At 38.7% G+C, this 27,413-nt stretch overlaps 1 protein-coding gene across 5 annotated transcripts; it reads left to right on the plus strand.

Annotated features, from left to right (window-relative positions):
- The first annotated feature begins 64 nt into the window (after window positions 1–64).
- On the plus strand, window positions 65–27,333 carry PNISR (PNN interacting serine and arginine rich protein). Of its 5 annotated transcripts, none has more exons than XM_053973235.1 (12): window positions 65–141; window positions 12,602–12,720; window positions 13,935–14,120; window positions 15,906–16,129; window positions 17,796–17,982; window positions 18,250–18,440; window positions 19,057–19,194; window positions 20,199–20,298; window positions 21,007–21,060; window positions 22,335–22,505; window positions 24,036–25,137; window positions 25,379–27,333. In XM_053973235.1, exons 2-12 carry the CDS (start codon window positions 12,633–12,635, stop codon window positions 25,407–25,409), a joined length of 2,472 nt encoding a protein of 823 aa, XP_053829210.1. In that variant the 5' UTR covers window positions 65–141; window positions 12,602–12,632; the 3' UTR covers window positions 25,410–27,333. The 5 variants fall into 5 exon arrangements, with proteins under 5 accessions (XP_053829210.1, XP_053829215.1, XP_053829214.1 ...); XM_053973237.1 differs by lacking the exon at window positions 65–141 and adding an exon at window positions 716–728; XM_053973236.1 differs by lacking the exon at window positions 65–141 and adding an exon at window positions 5,521–6,540.
- The last annotated feature ends 80 nt before the right edge of the window (window positions 27,334–27,413 follow it).

The raw sequence follows: 27,413 nt of genomic DNA on the forward strand, positions 1-27,413 counted from the left end.
GGTCAGAACCGTGACGCCTTTCACTTCCGGGTGAGCGCCAGCGGGCGCCATATTGTCTTGTCCGTGAAGACGAGGAGTGATAGCGGGGGCAGAGCGGCCGCGGAGCGGCGGCACCGGCGGCGGCGGGAGGCGGGGGAGCGCGTAAGTAGCGGGGCGGGCTGCGCTCGCCAGCGCTCCCGGGGGGCCGGCGGGTGTCGCTGACCCGGTCTTCCCCTTCGCTCCGAGCCGAACCGGGAGGGCGCCGCGCGCTGCGGCGGCGGCGGCAGCAGCTGCTCGCCGGGCGTGAGGAACCGGCGGCGCCGACAGCGGAGACCGGCGGCCAGGACGAGAAGGGACGAGCCGAGAGCCGCTCGCCCTCCCCCGCCGCCCGTCCGGGGGGGGGGGGGGGGGGGGGGGTGGCGGCGCGCCGCGCATGCGCGGCCAGGGCGCGGGGGGGGGGGGGCCGGCGGGGACCCCCGGGACCCCCCCGTCCTGCGCCGACCCCCCCCGCGGGGGTCCCCGGTGGGGACGGGCCCGGCGCCGGCACTGCGCATGTCCCGGGGCCGCCCCGCGCCGCCGCCGCTGCCCCGGCGGGGCCGGGAGAGGCCGGTGCCGAGCGCGCGATCGCGGGGCCGGCGATCCTGGGATGCTGGGAGCGCGCAGCCGGGCCGGCCGCGCCGGGAGCCGCCGGCTGCCGGGGAAGCAGCGGCCGTGGTTCCGCGGGGCAGAGTGTCTACTCGCTTTAGCCGGTAACCTAGTTAGGGAAGCAACATGTGCGCTGGGCTTTGGTAGTTGGCTGTGTCAGCAGCCCGGCTCCTGCGGATGAAATGTATTTGTGGGGTATTTGTGCTGTTTCATGGGTTTCGTGGCTGCTCCTATGAGTTCGTTCCACTGGAGGGCTCCAGAGAACTGAAATTCACACAGCAGCATTTGTAAGATACCTGGACCAGTAGCTTGGCAAACGCAGGGTATTTTTAAATGGCTTCTCAAACAGATGATGGGTTTGAAAGCCTTTTTGCTTTCAGCACTTATCCCTGCAGTTTCTCTGTACTTCATTAGACAATCCCACAAAGTTGTTGAAGTGAATTTTAATGGGATGTGCTAGGCTTTACAGTTAAGGATGGAGACACAAAAGTGGTCCGAGTGCTGGAACCCCTCTTCTGTGAGAGAGCTGGGAGTGTTCAGCCTGGAAAAGAGAAGGCTCCAGGGAGACCTTATTGCTGCCTTTCAGTACCTAAGGGTATGAAAGGTACTATTGAATATGAAAAAGATGGTTAAAGACTTGTTACCAGGGCTCTGGATGAGGGACAACAGTTTTAAAACTGAAATATAAATTTAGACTGAACATAAGGAAGAATTTTTTTATGATAAGGATGGAGAAACTGTAGAACAGGTTTCCCAAAGAAGTTGCACGATTGGAAATGTCCAAGATCAGGTTGGACAGAACTTTCAGCAACATCATTTCATGCAAGATGTTGGACTAGATGGTCTTCAAAGGTCCTTACCAACCCAAACCACTGGATAATTTGTGATGTGCTACCCCAGCTGAAATTCCCCAAGTTTCTGTAACAAGTGATTATGCAGAGTATTCAGCCACCTTGGTTGTTGTTAATTTCTTCTCTTCTAGTTAGCACCTGTAAATGTTTTCAAGCCAACAGTCTATTGGAAGGTGTGGGATACAGGAAACAAGGGTTGCCCTAAAGGCTTTGTTAAAGCAGAGTCAGCCACCTTTCAAACAGGGGGAACGGTGGTCTTTAAAGCACAAAGCATGTCTACCAGCAGACAGTGGTCTAACAGTTTTCAAAGACAGGGTTACAAATACCACTGCAGTCCAGCTGAACACCTGTACTGTTGGTAGGAGTAAGAAACCTCTTTTTGGAGTGCAGCTGCACTAAAGATGGCTCTTTATGGGAGTGACAGATGCTGCAGCTCCCCTGACTGTAGAACAGAGGGGAACTGAAAGTCTCAGCTTTGTCCAGGCACAAGCTGCTAGGATTGCTGACAGACAAGCTCCTGCTTTTTAATTTGTTTGGTGCAGCAGCAAACCTCGTGTCATCTCTGCTATTATGCCATTACAAGACTTCCTTTGTCCCACATGACATACAAACTCCTGCTCCGATAAGAATGCTTTCTATACTTTGGGCTCAGAGGTGTTGTAGGGCTTAAGTGTCCACAAATTTAGTACAGTTCCACAATTTTTTAGTGATCAACTCACCTTATAAGCTGTAGTGGTAGAGTGGAGTTATAACCATGCTTGATTTTTAGCTAAGTGCAGGATTATGTAAAGATCCAATGGGAACAGGAGTGTACGGTGTCATGTCTTTTCATGACTGAGGTATGTGGTGATTTTAAGTCTGCTTTTGGTGACAAATAATATTTTGGGTAGGTGTTATTAAAGTGTTCTTACTTTCATCACTAGCTGATCCCTTATTAAGTAATAACTGTATTTATCATTGAGGTTAGTATCTGCTCATGACTAGTGAGGAGTAGTTGTTTATTCAGTTATTGGCACTATTAATTTTTGTGCAGAGCAGGTTAATTGCAGAGGAAGTTGCAGATGGACCATTCACCTCAGAAAAAAAATAATGCTGTGTTACAGGGCTAATTGAAAATCCTGCATCAGGACTTCTAGCAGAATGATACATGCAAAAATTAATCAGATTGGACTTTTTTTACCCCCCAAACCCAGTAGAGTTTTGACTTAAACTACCTAAGTTATGATAATGTTTCTGTGGTAGTAAATCTTCTAGCAGTGATTTTGGTAATTTATGATAATAATCAAATAATTTGTTTGTCTTTATGTCTTAGAAATACAAAAAATGAGTAAACGGTACCTGAATGCCAATATCTGGTCCTTTTGCTCTTTTAAAAAAGAGTCGTATTCAACTCAATGGATATATGGATTTAAGTTTGAAATGACAGACCTTGGAAGCTGTACTCCCTGAAGTGAGTGACTCCCTGAGGAAGATTTCACAGTACTCTTTTTTTTTTTTTCTTTTACTTTTTTTTAATTTGACCTTTGTTCATGCTGCTTCATCTTGTTAGCATTGTAAATATTAGTCAGATGTACTGATGTATGAACCAGGTTCTGGAAAACTTCATGGATACTGAGCAAGCTGTTTTCATCAGTTCTTTTTGTGGTTCTATATTTTGGATCTTGGTTACACATTTGAAAAGCCTCTATTCTTCAGTCTGAGAAAGAACAGTTCTGATGTTAAAAAATGCAGTGGAGCAAATTTTAGTGATACACAACTATAAGCGAGCTGGAAGATTTTGCATGTTTTTTGAGTTGTCATCTTGCTAACAGATGCCAGCAGGCACCTAGGTATAGCTTATGGCTCTCAAGAGGAGAAAAGATGCATAGTACCTGGGCATGAAATACCAGGAACAACTTGGGGTGGTGCCCTACATGATGTATAGAAGTCTTTGGCCAAGTGAAAGTGTAATGAGTGAAACAGAGTAATAGGCAAGACAGTTACTGTAACTTTTTCTGATTTAGTGCAGACTTAAATCATGCCATAAATATTTGATTTTCTAATCAACAGCTGAATATAATATAGTAGTAAATATTAATTCTTCCAAGTAAAATTGAAGCTGGTATGTTTTTGTCTGAGTGACAGTATGCATTTGTTCTGACTGAGTGAATGTGTCTGCAGCCACTCTAGTAACTTGCAGGGTTCATTTCTCTGTGGGTGCATAGGATACAGCGCTTTTCCAGACTCCCACATCTTTTTAACTGCAGAACTGCAGAAGTGTTCTGACTTACCTGGGTCTCCTATGCTAAGACCACCAGCTAATGATAATTCTTGTGACACCCTTTCTGCATGAAGTTTTTCTTCTTGGTAAGGGGGTTCCTTTGGGTATGCAAAGCTGTTTTTCATTTGCAGTTCTTTTCAGTTGGGCCTCTCATGTACAAATTCTTACAGAAAAGTATCTTTTATTCCAGTGACACAGTCATGGAAGAAGTGCTCGGTTTATGTTTCCTTCCAGTTGGGAGTACTTTGAAATAGACATCTTTGGAGTTTGTACTATGTGTGTCCATTATTGACTTTGGATTCCAGTTTGGTTGGATATTGATAATACCACGGATGAGCTGCTCTTTCTAATTCCTTGGGAGAACTGTGTGAACTGTTGGTGTTGTATCCCTAGAGTATTTATCCACTAGTCCTTCCAACCTCATTGGTGATGTCTTTGCTACCATGGCCCTGTTGAAGCAATAGCACAGTGGGAGGAAAGTGAGGGGGGAAACAGCTCTGCAGCAACACTTGTTCAGCTTCAACTCTTGGAGGTATTGGCCTTATTCCTGTCCTTCTACTAACTGCTTTGATCCTGGTGTGGTGAATGTAGGATTAGATTTATCCTGCTTGCAACTGAACTGTTATGGAAACTCATCATGAGCTTTCACTCTACAGTGCTAAAAATTCACAGAGTCAATACCAGCTACCTAGAATGAGGGGTAAAAACCTTACGTTAGAATAAGGCATGCACGTGAAAGACCACAAAATCAGGCTACTGATTTCAAGGAGCTCTGCTCCTGAAACATCTCCATTTTCCCTTAGGTTCACCTTCAGAGCCTAAATCTATATGACATAAAGAAACTCTGCCCACAGAGTATGTGATGCTTTTGAGATCCTTCTTGAGATGTGATGTGGATGACTTCTGTAGCCCAGGTTCCACAAAGAGCATCAGAGACTAATGTGCCTTTGCTGCTTGTATTGTCTTAAACTCACACCAAAAGATTACTTAGCTGACACTGACTGTTAGATAATGATTTGTTTCAAAACCAGTAATTGCAGTTTGTTACAAACCAGGACTCCTACCTCTTGGGGTCTTTCCCTTCAACTATGTAGATCTAAATATAGTCAAAAACTCATGGCTGCACTGTCAGGTTACCTTAGAGGATGTGGAACATCTTTCTAGCTTTTTCTGGTTGAGTTTTATTTATGTTTGTTTTTAATTTTTTTGTTTGGTTTTGTTTTTTGCCAAGACACCTGACCTGAGAATGGAGTGCAAAAGAGTGTGTTGTCTTTAAACCCTGGGGTACAAAGACTAGCTGTGTAGGAATTATCTAAGTATGCATGATGGCTTGCTCTTTCAGCTTCCTTGTTTATTTAGATGATGGCTATTTCTTTACTAAATGCAGTGCCTGTTTGGAATGCCTGCAAGACAAATCTTTAGTCACCGGAAAAACTCCTGCAGCTGTGTGTTAAGAGTTCAGTTTGCAAGTAAAACTTGTCAGGCCATCTTGTGTCATATGTTGACCTGCTCTTCAGGAATGCTGAGTAGCATTATTAGAAAGGTGATGCAACAGCCTCCCCTCAGCATCAGAAAGCTTTTGATTATTTGCCGTGTGCTCTGTAGGTTCCAGAATCATTAGTCTGCCTGTCTGTAGGGTTGAATAAACCACACCACCAGATTGTGCCCTGAAGATCAGGTCCAGACTGATGTCTGATGTAGGAGTTCGTAACCTTGATCTTTTCAGCTCATGATAGAGCAGAAGGTGTGTGCTACTCTCCTTCTAGTGACAGCTTGACTCCTAGGCTGTCTCCTGATTTCCTGGAGTTGAGATAGTCTAGCTTCTAACAAATACTTGATTTCATATTCCAAAGATTACTTTTTTCTCATTTCTAAGATATTTTACTTTCATGGATTTCCTGGCAAGCCATTGAGAATCTCTGTATCTGCTGCAGAAGCTGTTGAGCTGTAAGGTGTTCTGCATGGTTAGGATGGTGTGTAACATTGATATTGGGAAGAAGCAGATTATCACAGTCATAGGAATTACTTAGAAGGAGCAAGAAAGAGTGTGCAAGATGCAGTTATCAGGACAGCTTGGTATGGTTAGTTATCTTCCTGATGCTTTTTTGGAGCTGAGCTAACTTCCTAGGTCTCTGTACTTCTTGTCTTGGACTAGCTGCATGAATTGGAGCAATTCAGTTTATCCATTAGCATATTAAAATTTGTTTAGGGACAGATCTTGCTTATCTTTCCAGAGGAAGTTTTTTGATATTTTTCAGTTCTGCTGCAGCCAATGTCATAAGACATTTAAGGAGGATAGTATCTCCAGGTGACAAGCAGGCTTTGTCTTTTGACATTTCCAAGACTGAGCCTTGCTCCATAAGACTGCTCTTCTCCAGTGTTGAGAGGTCACAGAATTCAGAGAATTCACGGATTGACTAGGTTGGAAAAGACCTGAAAGATCTTAAAGGTCAGAACACAGTTAACTCTGCACAAGTGCTGTTGAACTGGTAATGAATTTTATGAGTTTGCATTATGAAACTAGGTAGGGTTGTCCAAGGAACCTGAGTGAGCCTGTTAGTGCTCAAGTTCTGTTGGTGGCCTTGTCTAAAAGATGGCCCCATCTTTGTCATCAAGGGCCTTCGCTAAGCGCTGTGCCATCGGTGAATTCTCAGGAAACCATGCTCTCCTTGACAGAGTATATTCCTATTGGTGTGGAAATATGTAATTTCATTCAAGATAGCTGTATTTTGTGGGAAGTACTTGGGAGAGTCTCCCAGAGTTAAAGAGGAGCTTGTGAATTATCACTCAAGACTCTGTTTAGTGGTAAGTACCTTCTAAATGTGTACCTTTCAGTGTGTGGTGTGTCTGGACACATACAAGTGTTGGAAAATACCTTATTAATCTAACAAATATATTGAAGGAGGTGCCTTTTTTTCCTAAAAGAACAGGTTAACATTGAGGTGTAATTTGTAGTTGAGATGCTTGGAGGGGAGGGGAGTGGAGTGGAAAGGTACCTTTAAAATATGTTCTTTGTCTTTATGCAAAGAAAAGTTAGTTTAAATACAGTGGTAGGGAGTTTGACACCACACTTAAATGTTTTTGAGTGCTGTTGGCTCTAAGAGGTTGACGGTGATCGAGGTAAGTCCTGTCTGTGTTGCTGTCTCAGCTTTTATCGTCAGCAGGGGAGCCCTCACCAGCAGTCCTATCAAGGGACTGCTTTCATACCAGTAATTTGCTTTAATAAAATTTCAGCAGATTCTGGTCCAGCCTTTGAATAGAAATTTATAAAGAAAAAAACCCAACATGTGAAAGAAAATATTTCAGAACATGTTTGCTCTTAAGAACTCCAGCAGAATTTTCAGGTGTTGTGTGAACTTTCCATAATCTGTTAAATGCGTGTAACTGAAATTAAAAGTGAGTGCGTTTTGCTCATGTGATTGTGCTTTTGTATAAAACAAAAAGAATCCTGAATTGGCTTCTGTTTCTTCATTGGTAAACAGATTTTTAATAGATTCAGGTTCCTGTTCTGTGATGTGACATCAGGGAACAGCTCTTGAAGCACCAATAAATGTTCTTTTGTTTATTTGTGTGTGTGTGCTAGAGAGAGAGAGAAGGAAAGAAAAAAAGGCTATGCCCAATTAAATTGGAGGGTAGAACAGCTAAGTAAAAGAACCTTAACCCATCATTGTAAAACAGGGGTAGTATCTGCATTTTCCTTTGTAAGTAGGTGCCTATAAAATGGATCCATTCTTTGAACCTGTTGTATATACTAGTGATGTCAGAACCAGTATGTCTAAATGACTGCTCAGTTGAGGTACCCCTCTGTTACTAAGTGTCTTGCTAGCGTTTGAACTGAGTTAATTTTAGCCAGTGTTCATCTGCTTCCCCTCCAACTTCGGTAGAAAATGAAGTTTGTTTCACTGTCATTTGGATGCTCTGCTGTGTATTTGGCCTTAGGTCACTGGTAGGAAGTAGAACTATCCATTGTATTAGGTGAAACCTCTTTCTTTCAGGTAATGCAGATTTGGGAACTTGTAAGAAATAAAAACTTGTTTATTATTTGTGTGGCAGCATCCTAAGTTAATTTTGTCAATGCACATTTTAGTTAGTGGGAGAGGACTTTGAGTATCTTTGCTCCATTATTAATTACTACTTGTGTCTCAGGTTGTTTCTTGTCACATACGTTAGTACAAGAGGTTCCAGTTCTTTCAAGCCTTTAAGTTACTGGTTTGGTGGGTGAGAGGCATTGTTGATTTTGGGTTTGTTTCCTATTCCCCTGCCTTGGTATTGGAGGTCAATCCCTTGCAGTAATTTTAAAATTACTTCAAACAGGCTACATTTTCTCCACTGTGTTTTGAGTGTTCTTTGTAAAGTAGTTTGTGCCGTTTTCTGTTTATGGACTCGGGTTCAAAAGTGTTGTTTTGGTAGCTCTCACATCTGGTTTGTTCAGTACTGTATGACTTGACTTGATCTGTTTTTATTTTTGACACCTTTAAAATATCACTAGGAAAGAAACTGTCAGTGATGTCTGACAGGACAATTCTGAGATTCTGTTGAAAAGTCCTTGCATACTCAGTAAAGTTTCACAAGCAGAATACAAAGTTACATTGCCTTTATGTAAAATAAAGTAACCTCAAACAGCATAAATGCTTATTTTAGTTACCTTTTAGAACTTGACAGCTGCAAATGAAGAGCTAAAACTAGGTTGGGGTTTGCCTCTGAAACTTAAAAGCAGATGGAATTATTAGACACTACAGTACTTAGCAAAAGTACTTAGAAAAAGTGTTTTTGAAGACAATGAGCCATCTTTAAATGCCTGTAGCTTCCCTGTAGTAGATAAAAAAATTATATCAAGTACCTTTTTCATATTTACCTTGTACCAGCTGGTGAAAAGTTGGAGAAAATGCAGGAAAATGAGTGGAGAACTAAAAAGCAGGGGAGCCTGTTTCCCAGAAAATTACGATGTCCTGCTGTTCCAGGTCACCATAAAGAGAGGTGCTAGAACTAACCTCTTCTGTTCAATGGCTCTGAGCCAACATGTTTAGTCTTCAATATTAAAAATTTTGAATACATTACTTTCTCTTTTAGCCTGTATATGTTAAGATTACTTCTATAAACATTTTAAGGTGTGAATTTTATTCCTTCCATATCCAGTTCCTGTTTCTGTAAAGCAAACATTGCTCAATAAGGAAGATGTGTTGAAATAAACAAAAAATAGTTTTGGACAGTTTTCACATCATATTTGGAAAAGGGCTTCTGTATGTATGATTGCATAAAAAAAGTTATGTCATTGCTTAAGGGTTTGTGTAGTACATATTTCTGATTAGTAAAGACTGTTTTTACACTGATTTTGGTAATAAATCTGTGTACTTGAAAGCCAGCATATTTTATAGTTACCAACCTATGAAAATCAACATTTCTTCAGGAAAACCATAGAAGTACAAATGCAATACAGAATTAAAAGCTTTCAAATATAGTTCACAAACTAAAATTAGCTGTTTCAAATAGCAGTGATTTTAAATTAGTTTGCTCTGAGTGGCATAAATTGAATTAGTTAAATGTTGAAGTTCTTCAGGGTTTTACACTGTTGTTTCTGTCTTGTCCTAATGTTGTGCATCAAAATAGAACCCAGCTTGACCTATTGCTTTGCACTTCCCCACCTGCTTTCTCTCCCCAGAATAGAAGTAGTAAGGTGAAATAATCTCTCTAGGGCAAGTTGAAGACTGGGCCATATTGTGTTGCAGAGCAGTGGATCAGCAGCTATCTATGCTAACAACTAAAACCCAGCTGTGCTTTTTATTCTGGCCCTGCAGGCAGCTGGCACTGCAGGAAAGCCTGTGACCTTCCAAACTAGACTGGACATGTGTTAACTGCCTGTGGGGTCCCAGGTCCATGCACACACCTGAGATGTGCTTGGGTCAGTGCTGTTATCTAATGGGGAGGCAGTGGGGTCCTTCAGCACCCCCTCCTGCAGGAGTGTGGACTTGGCCTCGGTGTCCCAGGGCATAAGAACCTGCTGATGGGGCAGCCAGGAGGTGAATGAATGCTGCTGCTGTCTGAGGTCACTGCCTGTCTGCTTTATCCCTTGGTCACCATTTCAGAGGCCACTTGGTACAGGGCTGCAAGGTAATATATCTTTCCCACAAGATTTACTTGAATACCCTGTAAAATAATAAGGCAGTTATTGTCTTGAGGGCAGGTTTTACTGAGATGTGGAGACATTTGTTGCCTTATACCTTATTAATGATCTAAACAAGTGCTTCACTTTGTCCATAGTGAGGATCAAGGCCTGAGAGTAAAGAAAAAAAAAATAGCCAGAATACTAAGTATCCATTTCAATTGAGAAATAGATATATAATTGTGTTAGCTGGAACATGTTTAAAACAATCTGTAATAATGAAGATTTTAGGACAGAGATAGAACAAGTCCGGTAAAAATAAATCTCATCTAATCCTACCATGTAAAAGCTGTGTGTAGGAGGCTCCAATTTAGTTGCATTTATAGAAGTGGTCTTAATATTGTTACACTTTGATAAGAGAAATTGGTATTCAACTGTGTAAATTTTTTTTTTTGCAGTTATATGCAAAGTGGTCTTATAAGTTACTAGTGAAAAAAAATAAACCTTTTGCTGAGTTTAAGTGTAATTCCACAAAGCTGTTGCAACATACTATATATTGAGATAAAACAATGCTACCAGAATTAGTGAAATCCATGTTTATTGTTACTAGTGGGATTTAACAGCTGGAAACAAAAGGAGCAGCACCATGAGGCTGTGCACTGCAGTGGTAGTCTGAAACCTCAATTCTTATAACTTTTAATATGTAAACAAATTTATTTTGACATTTGAAAGAATCTTTTTTTCTGGATGGAAAGATGAACTGAGGGAAGGAAGAAACATTTACTTACATTTTTCTTTAGGGTGAAAATAGTATTTGCAGTTACTTCCTCATGTCTAGTGTATGAAATATGTGTCTATGAATACCTGGAGAGCTAGTTTAAGGGGTCAGCTAAAATGTTGCATGAAGTGCATACACTCAGCTGGTATAAAAAATTTAATTTCCTAGGTACAGATAAAAATGTGAAAAGAAAGAGACAAAAGAAAGGGTGGTGTCTTCACTTATTAAAGGTTTGAATAACATAAAAGTATTCATGAAATGGGAAAAAGCCTCCATAATTAGTTTGGCAAGAAAAGATAGTGAAAATAATAAAATATTAGATAGGTTTTGCCCAATACTCCCCCTGTTGCCAAAGTTGATCTGGTCTTGTTTAAAGACCTCTCAAAATGCAGCTGAGAATTTCAGAGCCACAGGTGTAATTTTTGTACAGTGTTGACAGTAAGTAGTCTCAAAACAAAGGCGACCTACAGTTTTTCAGATAAAGAATTTCATTTGACAGAACTATGCAAAATACAAGTTTGTGTTCATCTCTGCATGGCCCAGTGCCCCTGATGTTGAGTGCAGCTCTGTGTGTTGTGCACTTTTGTAGAGTGATGCTCTCTGCCTCTGCAGTCCCTTGTGTGAGCGGGTGAGCACAAGACGCCTTTGCCAGCAGGTTCCACTCCAGTAGCTTTGTCCGTGTGCCGAGAGCAGGCTCGGGGGGTGGGGTGTGTGTCCCACTCCCTCCGAGCCACTGGGGCTGCTCCTGGCTGGCCACCCAAGTGGCACTGGCTGCTCTGAACTGGTTTGTTCTGAAGCAGGGAGGCTCTATTCATCTATTCTGTATTACACTTGGCTGTGAGCCACGACTGGGTCCTGTATGCTGCTCCTGTGACCTCAGGGAATGAATTTTTCTCTTTCTTTTAAGTTTGGAGTATTTGAAACAGCCTACATGCTTAATGTTTTAATAGCGTGAACTTAGGGATTGTATGTTAAATTCCACGAGGGTATATTCATTGAGTGGAAAGCCTGTTGAGAAGTTCTTAACAGATTGGGTAGGGCAGAGGGGCTCACCCTCAGTGCATTCCTACCATACTGGTTTTTGGGAACTGCTTCTGGAGTGAAGTGTTCCCAGAACTGTGCCTAGGCTTTGTCTTTGGAGAAGCTGTTTGGAGCAGTGCAGGTGGCTGCTCTCAGGTCTTCCAAGTGTAGCAGGTTAGGTGTGTGCTGAGGTACAAATGACTGGAAGGAACTGGTGTGCCATTGTGGGCACACCAGCCTGGACTGCTGTGCCTCATCAAATTCACACAGAGCTGGCCCTGGAGCTTCACTGGAAGCACGCTGTGGAGCTCTGCTGCCGGCCATCTGGAGCTAGGGCTGCTGCTGCCTGCTCAGTGAGGATATATATGGCACAGCAAAAATTGTTTCTCGTGACTTTAAGGGACAATGTGGTAATTGTGTGGTCATACTTATTTTTCTTCCTCAGATTGAAGGTATATATATATATAAATTAAAAAGAGCCTGTACAATGCATAACATGCATGTGGGGCACTGTCTTGTACCTGTGCAATCATTAACAATGTGTTTTACCATTTGGTGACTTTTGTCTTGCTTAACAGCCTTGCATGACACTTGTTTGGAGAAATACACATCTTTTCCCTAAGAAGCAGGCAAAGATACCAATCATGCCTTTTATATTTTGACTTGCTTTAAATTGCATTTATTGCCAGATGAGATCTTGTCGTACAAACTTGTCATATCTCTCCTTGAACATCATTTGGTAGTTAATTTCTTTGTGAAAATACAGAGAAAGCATACTAGACTCCTGAAATCTTACAGTAATATTTCAGATATTACTCCAAAGGATGAACCATTTCCTCCAGCTTAAAATAATAAGCCAGCATTGCTTCAGCTTGCTTTGCAAGGCTTAACTATATCTGCAGTTATGTAAGTTTCAGTTATGTGATATTTCATGGGCATCTATTTAAACATACAACTATTATTTTTAGTTGAAATATAGACTGTATAAAGACTTAAAAGATGTGGGATCAAGGTGGACAACCTTGGCAGCAATGGCCTTTGAACCAACAGCAGTGGATGCAGTCATTTCAGCACCAGCAAGATCCAAGTAAGTATATAGAAAGCTTTGTGGATTAATTCTTTTAATGTGTTGTCATTTAAATTTTTGAACCTTCGTAACAGTATGACTCACAGTTGCCTTTGTAGCTGCTCTCAAGAGAATACATTTATGATGCTTTTCTGAACTAGAAAACATAGAAAGGTTTCAAATGTTTTCACATAGTTAATATATAATATGCAAATACAGGCAAGAAACCTGAGTTATCCTACACAATTTACCAACATTTGACCAGTCATACAGATCAACATTTGGACCTCTGTTACCAGATATGTATCCCTGTCAGTTCTTTAGCCAAGCTAAATCCTTTGTTTAACAGAATCTGTTTTTTTATTCAGTACCTATATGGCAGAAGTATTAATGCAGATTATATATACAGTAAAAAAACCTCACTGGAAAATTAAAACAGTTCTTGATTTAGGTTACAGCAGTGATAATCCTGATCTCTTGTTTGAATTTTTTTTTTCTCCACCAAAACCACCAAGTGCTTTAAAGAGTAGAACATAATATACCTTAAGTTGAGAATGAGGTGGCAATAGTTCAAAACATCAAGAGAAATAGAGAAATGGATGAAAGTGCTGGTGTGTATTTAATACTAAGGCAAAGTGATCAGGCACACAGGTTTTACTGTCACTTTAATTTCTGTTAAATTCACTGGCTAATTTGATAATAAGCAGAAGACATACTAGTGTTCTTATCTGAGACTGCAATTTATTTATTTACTGATAGGAATGGCAGTAAAGGAAAAAAAAAATGGGAGAGAGAACAGTAACATAATATACCACCAGGGTTATACAAAGAGGGTACATTGAAGAATAATTTTCTAACTGTGTATCTTTTTTACTCTCAAATCTTAATGAATTTATAATATAGGGATATGTATATTAACTTCTGATGTCAAAATTAGCTCACATATGAGAAAAGTGCATTACTACCGCCCATTCAATACTAATGTGAATGTAAAATAATCTGCCTTGTGACTTTTTGAACATATGCAGAGAAACTGTACTTCAGCAAGTCTGTACACTGACATTTGCTTTGTTTCTTTTACTGTACACTGTGAATAAGTTTAAATGGTGCTCACAGTACTTGCTGAAGCTAAATGTTGCCCATTTATCTTGAGCAAAAAGACATGTAATTGAGAAACAGTATTGAACTTCAGATGTGTGAGTTCTAACCTTTTTAACTTCCTCTGTTTATTTTAGGCCAGATTGACTGGGCTGCATTAGCTCAAGCATGGATTGCTCAGCGAGAAGCCTCAGGGCAACAGAATGTAGTGGAACAACAAGGAATGATGCCAAATGGACAGGACATTTCAGGAATAGAATCTGGTCCAAACAACCATAATAATTTTCAGGGGGATCCCAATTTCAACAGAATGTGGCAGCCAGGTTTGTTTCCTTTCCCGTTCATTCCTTTTTTTCATGTTTCTTCATTTTATTCTTGTCAGATATTTTTTGGTGTGAACATGCCCTATCCCTCAGGCTTCCAAATGCAAAACTACCAGTTGACTATCACAGCTCCTACTTAGAGAGCTACTGTTGCCTCCTGTAGTGTAATACCTGCTTCTGGCATGATCTTGACATATAGAATGAGTTGACAATATAACTGATACTGGCTTTAGATGTCATAAAATCTTTAAAAAGGAAGATCAGCAAATTCTGTGTGAAATATACTGTTTTATTGTGTTTCATATACTTAGGATTTAGCCTTTTTAACTTAGCTATCTGATTGTCAGCATTTTTCAGTCATTGTAAGTTCAAGTTGATTGGACACTTCTGTTAGTATAGATTATTTTCTGTATTTTTTAACTTCCTCCAAACTTTATTTTTTCCCAAAAATTAATTTTCTTTTTAAAACTTCACAAGATACCACTGGTAATAAGAATGGGATAGAAATGGGTTATTTTCTGCTAAGAATTTTTCTGAAATTGTTTTCTGAAAGCTAGGTTTTGACACTATACTGTAATGCAATCTGAGGTGTATGAGCAAGATAGTAAGCCTATGTGCTTGTCTTCAGTTGTTTTGGGGAGAACTGCACTTCATGCTTGATTCTGTTAATGGTTGAAAGAATAAGACTTCCAGTTTTCACTGTCACTATCCAAATTTATTGAAATGCAGCATTTAATATAAGTAGGCTTAATATGTTATTGGTAGTTCTTATATGTGTGTAATAAAAGGGAGGTAGCCATCAGGCTTCACCTACCTGCACTAGGCTACAAGTTATTGTAGGCATATGTAAGAATTCTAAACTTTTCTATGTGGCAGAGTGTATTCTAGCTGTATTTCTGTACAGTACATAGAAATTTTCACAGAAATAGAAAAGCTATAATAACACTTTCTAGTTGTTACAGTAATAGATCCAATTATGATGCAGATGGGAAGGACAGTAAAAATTAAGAAAAATGTACTAAAGGACTGGATGGAAGGTAGGAATTAACCTGAGAGGCTAGACAGTAATTCTGTTACTGGAGAGAGTTATAAGGCAGCTGTGTCACGGTCTATAAGTATCTGTGTAGTGCTCATAATTTTTGTCTTTTTAAGGGGTCAGTCAAAAATTATGGCCACACCAGTTGTTAATTCATTCCTTAGACCCTTTTCACTCTGTTAGCCAATTGTAACGTATGTTTGAGGGCTTATGACTACAGCTTATTCTAGAACCTGTGCTAGATATTGGGCAATCCAAGAAATCATCCATTATCAGGACTCAAGACTTTGGAGCACAGGTTTCAATGATTGTGCTGCTTACAACACCATTTTCTTTCCATAGTAGGTATTTCAAGTCTATTATGTGAAATAGTAAAATAGCTCCTTGCTTTCAAAATTGACATAGAGACATAGGAGCAGTTTTTTAACAGTTTAAGCAATTTGTAAGTCTTCTGGTGAACTCACTATCACTTGAAATTTATAAAAACAAATTTACAGGATGTCTGTGCCTGTCCAAATCTATCGCCCTACTGCATGTGTCAGTTCAGCTATAGCTATCTGTATTTCCTTTGTTTAGTTGAAGAAATTATTGAGACAGTATAATACAATCTGCAGATTGATGATTCGTCCTTGCTTTATCATCTGTGATGCTTTGAGGAACCTTGTGATAAATACAAGAACGCTGAGTGATTGGTGACTCATATAAATTATACTAACTTGGTATTGAATTGTATTCTAAATCCTAAACAGAATGGGGAATGCCTCACCAACCCCCTCACCCACCTCCAGATCAGCAGTGGATGACTCCAACCCCAGGTCAAATGGAAATTGTTCCTCCGTCGGAAGACAGCAACAGTCAGGACAGTGGGGAATTTACTCCTGACAACAGGCATATGTTTAACCAGAACAATCACAACTTTGGGGGACCTCCCGATAATTTTGCAATGGGGCCAGTGAACCAGTTTGACTATCAGGTGAAACATATTTGTTGCTTTAATATTGTAGGCGCGCAGAGTCCCTTCCATGGATGTGTTCCTCTAATATCATCTAGCGGCGACTTTCATTCTTCAGTTCTACAAACATCTACAGAATCTGTTATCTGCTAAGATACATTTTAACCAAACACTTGACAGAAGACACTTTAAAGTTCTCAGTTCTGTTCAGAGGCCAAAGGCTTTTACTTTTCTGCAGTATTAATGAGAAATGGCTGTTGTCTGCAATATTAAAATGAATCACTGTGTTCCAGTATATAAATTAACATTATGTAGCTTTGTGTTAAAAAAAAAAAAAAGAGGAGAAGGAAAAAAAATAAATTCAGAAAGATATGCTTAAATACACTAGATAATGTACCACAGGAAACAGTCCTGTATTTGCAGGGAGATAGACTGGATGATCCATTGATCTTTTCCATATCTATCTACTGTGATTCTTTGAATAAACAATGGTATTTCTAAAAAAAATAAATCCATATCCACTTTTTTCTTCATTCTGGCATATAAGTTGTATACTATAATAAACATGTAGGTGGTTTTATCACTAATAATAGTAGGGTCAATTGCACAGACCTTAAACACAAAGAAGCTTTGTATCTTTCCTCTATTTTCAGTATTTTTCTTTCAGAACTCCTGATATAAATGACAAACTAGCTGTCTAAAAACCTACCTCCTGTTCATAAACAAATACAAGGGAAGATGGGCAGAAATTTTTTTGTTATATTCTCAGCTATTTTTTATCTTCTAGATTATTTTTCCTCTTACAATTCTCTTGTTCAATAGTATTGTTAAATAGAGATCAAATAATTTTCCAATACCTGAGTTTATTATAATTTTTGTTTATTGTCATGGGACAAACTCTTAAAATTAGCTTCTCTAAATATTACAGAAAACTTATTTTGCATTGAATGAGAGATGCTTAACCTGAAATTGTAGTGGAGAGTGCTTTAGTGCTAGCCACTTAAATATTCAGTAGAATATTTGATACTGTACCCTTTTTCCTGAACACTCTCTTCTTAAATAGTTTTATTTAGCATTTCTGGCCAGTAAATATTAAAATAAAAAACTCCTCATGTATGACTCAAGACTTATGACTTTTGGATTGTATACAGATTGCCCAGAACCCAGGATCTGTACTAAAATTGCATATATATGCATTTAATATTTTAATCAGCCATATTAATAAGATCTGTAAAAAATTACTGGAAAGTGCACAGTGCAAAATTCTTACGTAATAAAAGGCTGAACTTTAAATTTTTTTCTCAAACTGTAGTTAAAAGACTGCTAACATAGCTAGATTTTCAAATCTTAGTTTTGTACACTCTTTATTTAACTGCATGCTCTGATGCTAAGTTGCCATGGAACTGTTGGAGATAGTGATTATAGAGCTTAGCGTTTAGCACAGTATGAAAGGAGATTGGTTGAAGCCCTTTCAGGTTTATTAAGTATCCCTGCTTAAGTCTTAAGTTTAGTCACTAAATATTTAAAGGAAACTTGTTTCTTGGGGACCACAGTAAAAGAGATTGAGAGATCTCAGTAGCATAGAAATCATGGATTCCTACTTGCATGGATTTTTGTAGACCAACTTGCTCACGTGCTACATTTAGTGTTACCATGTGAAGAAAAATAAACTGCATTACTCTTTCAGCATGGGGCTGCTTTTGGTCCACCTCAAGGTGGATTTCACCCACCTTATTGGCAGCCAGGACCACCAGGGCCACCAGGTCCTCCAGCACCTCCCGCACCTACTCAGAATCGAAGGGAAAGACCCTCATTCAGAGATCGACAGCGTTCACCTATTGCGATGCCTGTGAAGCAGGAGCCTCCCCAGATTGGTACATGTTAACCACTCTTTAATGAAAAAATGTAAAAGCTGTATTTTATAAAGAATTGTAAAATTTGAAGACCTTTTTCTTTTTCATAGAAAATAAAAGAGCAGGGAAAGTAAAAGCCCTTATAATTGTTTTTCCCCACAATCAGATGTGGGACTTGTTTTGATGGGGGTGGGGGATTTACTTCTTTGTTTTGGGGGATATTTTTATTCCTTTTTATGGGGGGGAAGGTTTTTTCATCTTGCAAAACTGTAAACCTTGATTATGTAGATGCTGTGAAGCGTAGAACTCTGCCTGCCTGGATTCGTGAGGGCCTGGAAAAGATGGAAAGAGAAAAACAGAAAAAATTGGAGAAAGAGAGAATGGAGCAGCAACGTTCGCAGATGTCTAAAAAAGAGAAAAAGGAAAGTGAGGAGGCGGAAGAAGGGGATGGCCCACGGTTACCTCAGAGAAGTAAATTTGTAAGTAGAAGGGCTTGTTTTTTGCTCAGGTTTGTATTTCCTGAAAGGTATCAACTTTTTAGTCTCCTCAAAGGAGAGACTCTGTGTTCCTGGTTACCTCATTGGTTTTGTTGTTTAAAGTAAGGTTAAAGCTGCTGCTCTTTTGAGAATTACTTGATGTTTTGAAGTTTTTGATGGCCAAGAGGTAGAAGTATATAATTTAATCTGTAGTAGCAAAGAAACAAGGATGAAATTGGACTTGTTTTTTCTTTTTTTCCTTTTGGAATGTACAGAGCCTTTCAAAGTCAGAATTCTAAATCAGCAGCTGAAAAAAATTAAGATACCTGTATTTGCTAAAGTGAGCCAATTTAGGAAACCTTGCATTGCCTTCATTTTAGCAGTTATCTTTTTTGTAGTCCAAAGTATGTGTCTGGCACGGAACCGACAATTAAGTATTTTCTTAGCTTTTGTGGGTATATGTACCAACATATTTTTTAGGAAGGGGGAAAATAAATGGTTTTATGATAACTTGTAATCCAGATTTCAGTACAAAGTAAATGAAGCTGACTATTAAAAATAGAAACTAAGGAGCTTGATATTTAAGTTTTTCCTGAGGATTATGATGCTGTTCTTGTAGGACAGTGATGAGGAAGATGAAGATGCTGAAAACACGGAAGCTGTAAGTGTTGGGAAAATCAGCAGGAGTCCATCCCCAGCTCCTCAAGAGGAGCAAAGTGAACCAGAAATGACAGAAGAAGAAAAGGAGTATCAAATGGTATTAATAATGTAGTTTTTACTAAGTATTTCTGTTTAATTGCTCATACTTTGCAGGGATATCAAAGTAAATCACGTTTTCTATGCCTGATACTGTCAACAGAGGCAGAATATGCATTGTACAGCAAAGCAGGGTTGTATTTGCATCTGTTCATGATGCTACCTTTCTCATAGAAACAAGGATATCAGTTATATAACTCATATTTAGCACACTAGTGAAAGAGTGTAATGACTGTAATCTTTGCATTGATCTTTATTAATTCTATGGTTTTGCTTCACTTACCAAATTTCTGAAAACTTTTAGTGATTAAATATTACCCATTTCAAATCTGTGCTTCAGCCTCAGTTCCTGTGAAAGGGAATTTAAGAAACGTTTTCTTGCAAGGAAGTGCTACAAGCCTAAATCCTAGATCACCAACAGTTTCACTGTGTCTGCACAACCTTCATACTTGTGAATCCTTGTTAATTAAGGCCCTGAATTCTACTAAGTTCGATGAATATATTTTTGTAGAGCATTTGGTCAGACATAAACAACTTGGAGAACTAGCTACTGCCATTTCCGTTTTTGTAGTAAATATGTGATAATAAAATGCTGTATAAGTAACCTCTGATGATCTTTACAGGCAACGTACCAGTCAGAAAAGTGCTCTTTTTTTTTTTTTTTGAAAGAGTAATTGGAATCAGTCTAAGTACATTTCTGATTTACATATTCATTTGTTATCCAGGGCACTGATCTTAATGTCTAAATGATAGAGCTGTGTGCAATACATGCAGACACAATTCACAGTCAAAATACTAACTTTAAAGTTGTGAAATCAGGTCACATTTAAACAGCTTCAATATTTTTTGGTTTTTTAGTCATGTCTTCTGAAAGAAGTCATTAATAAGATGTGCAGGAGATGACTTTCATAGTCATCAAAAGAAGTGTAGCTGTATGGATATAACTTGAATGCAGCATTTATTCAAGATGTTTTGGACTTTAATTGTATATGCAATTTTCTTCAGATGATGCTGACAAAAATGCTGCTGACAGAGATTCTCTTAGATGTCACAAATGAAGAAATCTATTATGTGGCCAAAGATGTTCACCGTAAAGCAACTAAAGGTATGCCGGATTTGGGAGGTTTTTTTTCCTTTTTAGTTTCTTCTGCAAAAATTCTGTATTTGCATGTCTTTAGAACATTTAACCTCCATAGTTCTCCCTCAAGAACAATTCCAGTATAATGCATCCAACTTGGTAGAGTTTAAATCCAGTAATCATGTACTGTCGTCCTGTGCAGTGTATTGTGAGTTACTTGAGTTATTCCATTTTTTTCATACAATTCATTTCAGTTAAAATGGTACCTGTGTCAATGGCTCTTGAGTTGTAGCTGTTCCTTACTACTATCATCTTTATCTCAAAGCTGTTCAGAAGTGAAAAGAGATGAACTTTGAGTCCTCAATTAGTAATTAATTTGCTTTTGCTATTAACATGTATTGTATTTACAGAACAGATTATTTTAACATAACAGAGTTAATCTAAGTATGTAACTACAGAAGTTGAAAATTATGTGCAGATGCTGTAACTTGGAAAGTGATTTATGAGTATATATTTGGGTTTTTTTCTGTTCACTATTAATTTGAAGTTAAATTCTAAATCTTCATGGTCAGAAAATCTAGAAGTGGTTTTAAATGGATGATGCGTTTTTAATGTTTCTTCTCTCCCTCCAAAGAACAGCAATAGTAGTAGATTTAACAATACCATAGACTCATGACTATGAAATCGTGGCTATTTGTGTTAACATGTTGTTCCTGTTGTTGATGTGATACAAAGCTCCTGCAAAACAGCTGGCACAGTCCAGTGCACTGGCTTCCCTCACTGGACTCGGTAAGTATGTTCCTTATTTTTGAGAGGGCTTAAAGGGGGAGTTTCACTTTTGCCTTGCGTTTCTAGAAATTGCATTTTGAAACTAGATTTTAATTGCCTGGAGTATGGGTCACTTTCTGATAACTTCATCATTATCAGCACCTTTGTTTGTTCCACAGGTGGTCCTACTGATTTATAAGTGGGATAGTTGCTGGAGTAAAGGACTAGGCAGTGTGATTTAGTGTATGAGAGTCTTGCCCTAATTTTGAAAATACATAAAAATTTTAGATAGATTTACATGTCAAAGTATGATAGTTTCAGAAGCACACTGCAGCCTTCAAAGAAAGGAATACTATTTCATACTTTTCTTCTGTTTTGATCCATATGAACCAGAGGGGAAAGTTGATAGAAGAGTAATGTGAAAAAATATTATAATCTTTGTAATTATTATTTTATTGAAAAGCAACATAAACACAAAGGCTCCCATATCATATACTGCCAGAACCAACACAGCAAAGAGAGATTGAAATTCCAGCCTTGGGACACAACTGCAAGAGATTTCTCCCAACATGACTTTTATCATCTAAAATGTACTACAGCAGTATCAGTGTTCAATTATGTGTTCATTACATGGAATATTGATGAATTAGATTGAATGTTATCATCACAAGTATTCATGTTTCAAAACTAACTCAGTTAAGATCCTAAGGACCTCAGACTGAAAGAAATCCATGTCAGATGTTTAAACTGACTTTATCCTTATCAGTCCAGTAGCTAAAAATATCTCTGGGGGAGAAGAAAATCTGTTTCTATTCCATCTCCATACCTATCAAAGAGCAGAGTTTTCTAAATCATATGGAAAAATTGATATGGCATTCAGAATTTCTGTAGCCTTGGACTATGGAGGCAGCTGAAGTCATTTCAGAGATGTCTTCTGGGAAAGATCCCAGGCATTTTCTGTCCCGTTGCTGATACAGAGGCAGGCACTGTTACAGTCTCCACAGGGAGCTTTTTTGCCTTTCCATACAATGGAAAAAAGTACCATGGTCACAGTGGTTGCTTGCTGAGAATAAACAAGCTGTTCCAGAAGGAGTAGAAGCAGACAGTGACCATCAATGCAGACACGGGGGCCTTGAACACACTGGCAAACAACACTGGCACTTACCAGAATAAAGTGACTTCTTCAGAGACGAGGAAGTGAAGGAAGGGCAATGTTGCTCTCCTCTTTGCCTCACAGAAGTATTAAGAACAAAGCTTAATCTTTCCTCGTGATAGACTGGACTTTATGCACGCAGGTGGACTGGGTGGTTATGGATCAGGAGACAGTGAAGATGAGAGGAGTGACAGAGGCTCTGAATCATCTGATACTGATGATGAGGAATTACGACACAGAATAAGGCAAAAACAGGAAGCGTTTTGGAGAAAAGAGAAAGAACAGCAACTACTACTAGAAAAACAGCTAGAAGGTAAATCATATAAAGTCTTCTTACTGTGCCACTGTAAATGGAGTTGACTACTTAGTGTATGTAAATTGGTGGCAAAGAAACACATTTTAAGCAAAAAATACTAAACTAAATGTATAAATAATGCTTTTTAAATTCAAATTTAAAAAAACCAAAGCCCTGTGATTTACTTCTGCTTCTCCATACAAGGTAAGGTTTGTCCTTTTGTACAAATAATGTAGGCCAAAATGGTAGCACAGTCACCTCGCAGTGCTGAAGAGCTGTCTAGAGATGGATGCAATTTTAAGAAGTCGTGAACCAATTTCACAGGCTGGAGGAGAAAGTGCTGTTAAGATAGAACTTCAAATTGATAGTTTCCTCCTTTAACTTTTTATTTAAAGTCCTGAAAATAAGACATATGGAGCCTTTAATGAAAGGCTGGACTAGCTAAACTTTTGGTTTTCTTAATAGTCCTCTCTCTCTTTGAGTGTTTAAAGATGTATGCATAAAAGCATAGCCATATGGAGAGTGTCCGAGTGGTGGCCTGTGACCTCTCTTCCTAGTGCAGGAAGCCAGATGTCAGTGTGGAGACATCTCCATTGGGACTATTTGCAGACATACAAAACTAGGGTGTAAAGCAGCTGATTCTGTACATCCAAAATACTGAAGAATGCTAGTGCAGAGTCTCATTTGCAGCAGTGTTTTGGAAAGGCAGAAGATTACTAATGGACAATACAGCATTTTCTAACATACACTGGCTTCTTCCTGTATTGGCTAATAACTCGGGGACCGGCTGGAATTGTTTTCTGGGTTAAATTTGACCATTAGCTGCCATTTGGACCACTCTGGGTTTCTAGATGCAGTTTTATTCCCTAAATTAATTCAGGAAATGATGGCCCACATCAAAAGGCCATTTTTAGGCAAAAAAATGTATGTCAGTTATTTTTTCTGGATTCAATTTAAAATGGGGAGATAAAGTTGGCAGTGATGCAAAGAATCCTAGGTTGAATAAAAATAATTTTTATTTTGGAAACCTCTGGGAAACGGTCTGAGGGTCTCACTATGTGAGAAACACAGTTTCTTCAGACCAGACAGTAATCCTCATACCCAGATGAATGGGGCTCAGAGAAAGGCAGGAAGCATCAGTACTTCCTGCTGTACTGATGAGGAGTCTTGTAGGAAGGACAAAGGAAGAATCAGGTGTGCAGAAAGGTTGCAAAAGGAAAAAGTCTTGTGTGTAGATCAGTTTGGGAGATCTAGTGTTCCAGGATATTTGTTTGAGAACTTCATCTTAAACCACTAAAATGTGCAATAACCTCAAGACTTCTAAAATGACTGGGCTCTACACTTTTTCTAAACCAAGAGGACAACTTTTCTAGAATTATAAGGAAAAAAAAGTAGTTTGTTAAGTAGTTGGTATAGTGGCAGTGTCTTAATTTTAAGTATTATGAGAGGTGCTTGGAAACTTGGTTTTGTCAGTGTAATGGTGTGGAAATTACTGACATATTCCTCCAAATTAATTGCAATTTTTTTCTGTGTACTTCTTTTTTTCAGAAGAAAAGCTACAAAATGAAAAAGTTTCAAAAGAGATGAATGAATTTACCAACAAAGAACAGAATAGTAACTTAGCATCACAGGAGGCAAAAGAAATTGAAGCAGATATGGTTCATGAAAAGAAGAGATCTCCAAATGCAATCACACCTGATGTAGAACTCAAAAAAGAGGGTAAAGAGAGGACAGGAAGGAGTGGGTCAAGAAGCTCTAGCAGTGGTAGCAGCAGCAGCAATAGCAGGAGCAGCAGCAGTAGCAGCACAGTATCCAGTTCATCGTATAGCACTAGCTCAGGTAGTAGTCGCAGCACTTCACGTTCTTCCTCTCCCAAAAGGAAGAAGAGACACAGTCGCAGTAGGACGCCGTCACATAAAGTCAGGCGCAGTAGAAGCAGGAGTTACTCCCACAGAAACAGGAGAGAGAGGAGTAGGAGCAGGGAGAAAATAAGGGAAAGGAGAAGATCTAGTAGAAATCACAGTGCTGAAAGGGGGGAGAGGCGGAGAAATCGGAGTCCTTCGAGAGAGAGAAGCTGGGATAGACGTAGAAGCGGCAGCCGCTCAAGAGACCGGCGAGCCAACCGTGCGAGCCGCAGCAGGAGCAGGGACAGACGTAAAGCCGAAGACCAGCGTAGAAGCCCTACTGGAAATAGGCACAAACATAAAAGTGAGGGTAAAGATCAGGAAAGGAAGAAGGAGCAGGGTGGAGGTGTAGATAAAGACAAAAAAAAGAACAGAGAAAGGGAGAGAGATCAGGAAAAAAGAAAAGATAAGCCCAAAAAAGAGGAAAAAGAAAGTAAGACTGGCAATCATGATGACAGTAGATTAAAGAGAAAAAGAGACAGTGAAAGAACTTTCTCTCGCAGTGATTCAATATGTGTGAAAATAATAAGACAGGATTCCAGACAAGAAAGCAAAAAAATTACTACCAAAGATAGCAAAAAACGATCAGGCTCTGAATCTAGTGCAAGGAGTAGTTCTGAATCACCAGGAAGCAGTAAAGAAAAGAAGGCTAAGAAATCGAAGCATATTCGGTCATGCTCCATGGAGAAATCTCAAAGGTCTGGTAAGAAGGCAAGCCGCAAACACAAGTCTAAGTCACGATCAAGGTAGTATACTTTTTAAGTATTTTGTCTGACTTTTAAAAAGTTTTTTTATATTCGTCTTCATGTGTACGGCATATGAACCTTTTTAATAAAGTATGGTATTTATTAAACTTTTTGTCTTAGGCAAAAGTAACTTTGGAAAATCTTTTAAAACTATTAATTACTAAGCCTAAAGTGTGTGTGGGTTTGGGGGTCTTTTATTTTTTTCCAATTAACTTTTTCCCCCTTTTCCTTTATTTTTCAGATCAACAACTCCTCTTCGTCGTAAACGCTGAGGAATTTATGGCACCAGTGCTATGATGTTTAAAAATTCCATGAGTTATAAAAGGCTTGTCTCATTATAGAGGCACATTGTGGCTACGTAGGTGAAACCAGAATCCTTTTTTTATTTGTAAATAGGTGTATTTTTTCCAAATGCTGCTCAGAATAATAGGATTTCTTTGTATTACATTTTTTCAAGAACAGTAGTGCTTATTAAGACTATAAAACAGGCCATTCTCTTTCAGCTGTAATGTTCTTAAAATTACTATTGAATGTACTGTGATGTCAATAAAGCTCTTTAGTTCATTTTTTGTTTAAAATTCTTGCACCTGAATTTTGTGGTAAATGGTAGAAAGTACTTAAGAAAAGAAAAAGGCAGCTTTTTTGGTATAACAGATTTTTAAAGTACTTGAAAAAGATTTAACGTGAAACACTTGTAATCCATGGACATGATAAGATTACTTTATTGGGGAGTGGAAGAACAGAGAAAAGACATCTTATTTTTCTTTAGATATATGTAATAGATTTTTTAATAACCCTTTTTTTTTTTTGTCTAGCTGGTACTATATGCTGTGTGTGTAAAATATGGGTCACTGTAATACAAGCTATACTTAAACAGACTGAACCCCATTAGGAATATGTGCGATTAACTGGTCTCATGTGGCAGTGTTAAGCTCTGGAACTATATTCCTCACCCAGTTTTCAGAGAGATCTTTGGATGTTCAGGGATATTACACACATCTCAGAATTTTCTATGTTTTTATGGAGCATGTTTATAAACATCATTCAGTACACACTGGAAAACTGACAATAGGTTAACTTTACATTTTGGCACATGCATTAAGTGTGTACTTAATGTTAAAGGTAGGTCCTTAGTGTCTCAAGAATTATGACTCATGTAAAGCTGATACACTGATGTATCAGCATTATCACTAAATTTTTGATTTTAATATTGCCATAAAGTGAGAGAGGTCACCGATTACCTACTTAAGGAAATTGACTATTGCTGTTAGAAGCAAGAGTGTGAAATAATGTAAGTCAAGAAACAAACCAACAATACCCAACTCTAGGCCAATGACTGTTACAGAAGAACATAAATTCATGGAGAGATCTGTGCCTAAAAGGTCTGATATGACACCAGTTGTGAAAAAGGCAAAAGGCTTAACATCGAAGTAAGTTCTCTTTGATTGGCTCTATCTTCTAAGAAAAAATGGTACTAGTACAGGCAACTTGGAAAGCATGTCTTCATGAACAGATAAATCCATTTAACTAAGTCAAAATTCAGCTATGCAGCTTTTTTCCACTGTAATTTTTTCATAAATAAGATGCAGAAATAAACTGCTTCAGAGCAAAGAAATGCATTTTAACTATGTGTTTAATAAGCAAGCTAATTGCTAGTGAGTACATGCATGTTTATCAAAACGCTGTTACAGATAGATAATCAGTTATAAATTATAACAACCCCCCCATAATTATATCTTTCACATAGAGTAAGCAGTCATATTTATTAGCAAAATAAGGCATAATTTACATCACACAACTTTACTTGCATTGGTAGGAATATAAATAATGATGTATTGATCCAATCTCACTACACTCTTTGCTCTGGGTAAGAGTGAGGAATTTTTGGAAAGTAGGTAGCATAACAGTTCAGATGTCCTAGAAGGATGTCTTGTGAGTGACAGAAAGAAACTAGAAATAAGCTTAAGAAAAGCTGTTGAGGAATACAGTTTCCAGGATGCATTGAATTTGATTTTCAGTTCAGATTTTATTTTCTCTGTCTAATAATAAAAAAGATTGTGTATGAAAAGCTTTATATACTCTGCCAAGAACTGGAATTCTGTCACTTCCTGTAAATATGAAAATTATTTTTTTGACACAAATGCACTTATATGGGTAGTGACTGTATGCCAATAAAAAGAGCATACGTTCTCTGTATTTAACTGTTTCAGAAATCTTACTATAACGGCCTACTCATCACTCAGTTATTAAATACACATTGGTATTCTTGTCAGCAT

Source organism: Vidua macroura, chromosome 3 (assembly GCF_024509145.1).
Source record: "Vidua macroura isolate BioBank_ID:100142 chromosome 3, ASM2450914v1, whole genome shotgun sequence".
Classification (NCBI taxonomy): domain Eukaryota; kingdom Metazoa; phylum Chordata; class Aves; order Passeriformes; family Viduidae; genus Vidua; species Vidua macroura.

What these genes read in the sequence shown, in the direction of transcription:
- PNISR (XM_053973235.1), top strand. Translation starts at nt 12,633, where the DNA reads ATGTGGGATCAAGGTGGACAACCTTGGCAGCAATGGCCTTTGAACCAA. An exon ending in GCAGGAGCCTCCCCAGATTG is followed by an intron (nt 17,983 to 18,249) that starts GTACATGTTAAC and finishes TTGATTATGTAG; the next exon opens with ATGCTGTGAAGCGTAGAACT. An exon ending in AAGAAAAGGAGTATCAAATG is followed by an intron (nt 19,195 to 20,198) that starts GTATTAATAATG and finishes AATTTTCTTCAG; the next exon opens with ATGATGCTGACAAAAATGCT.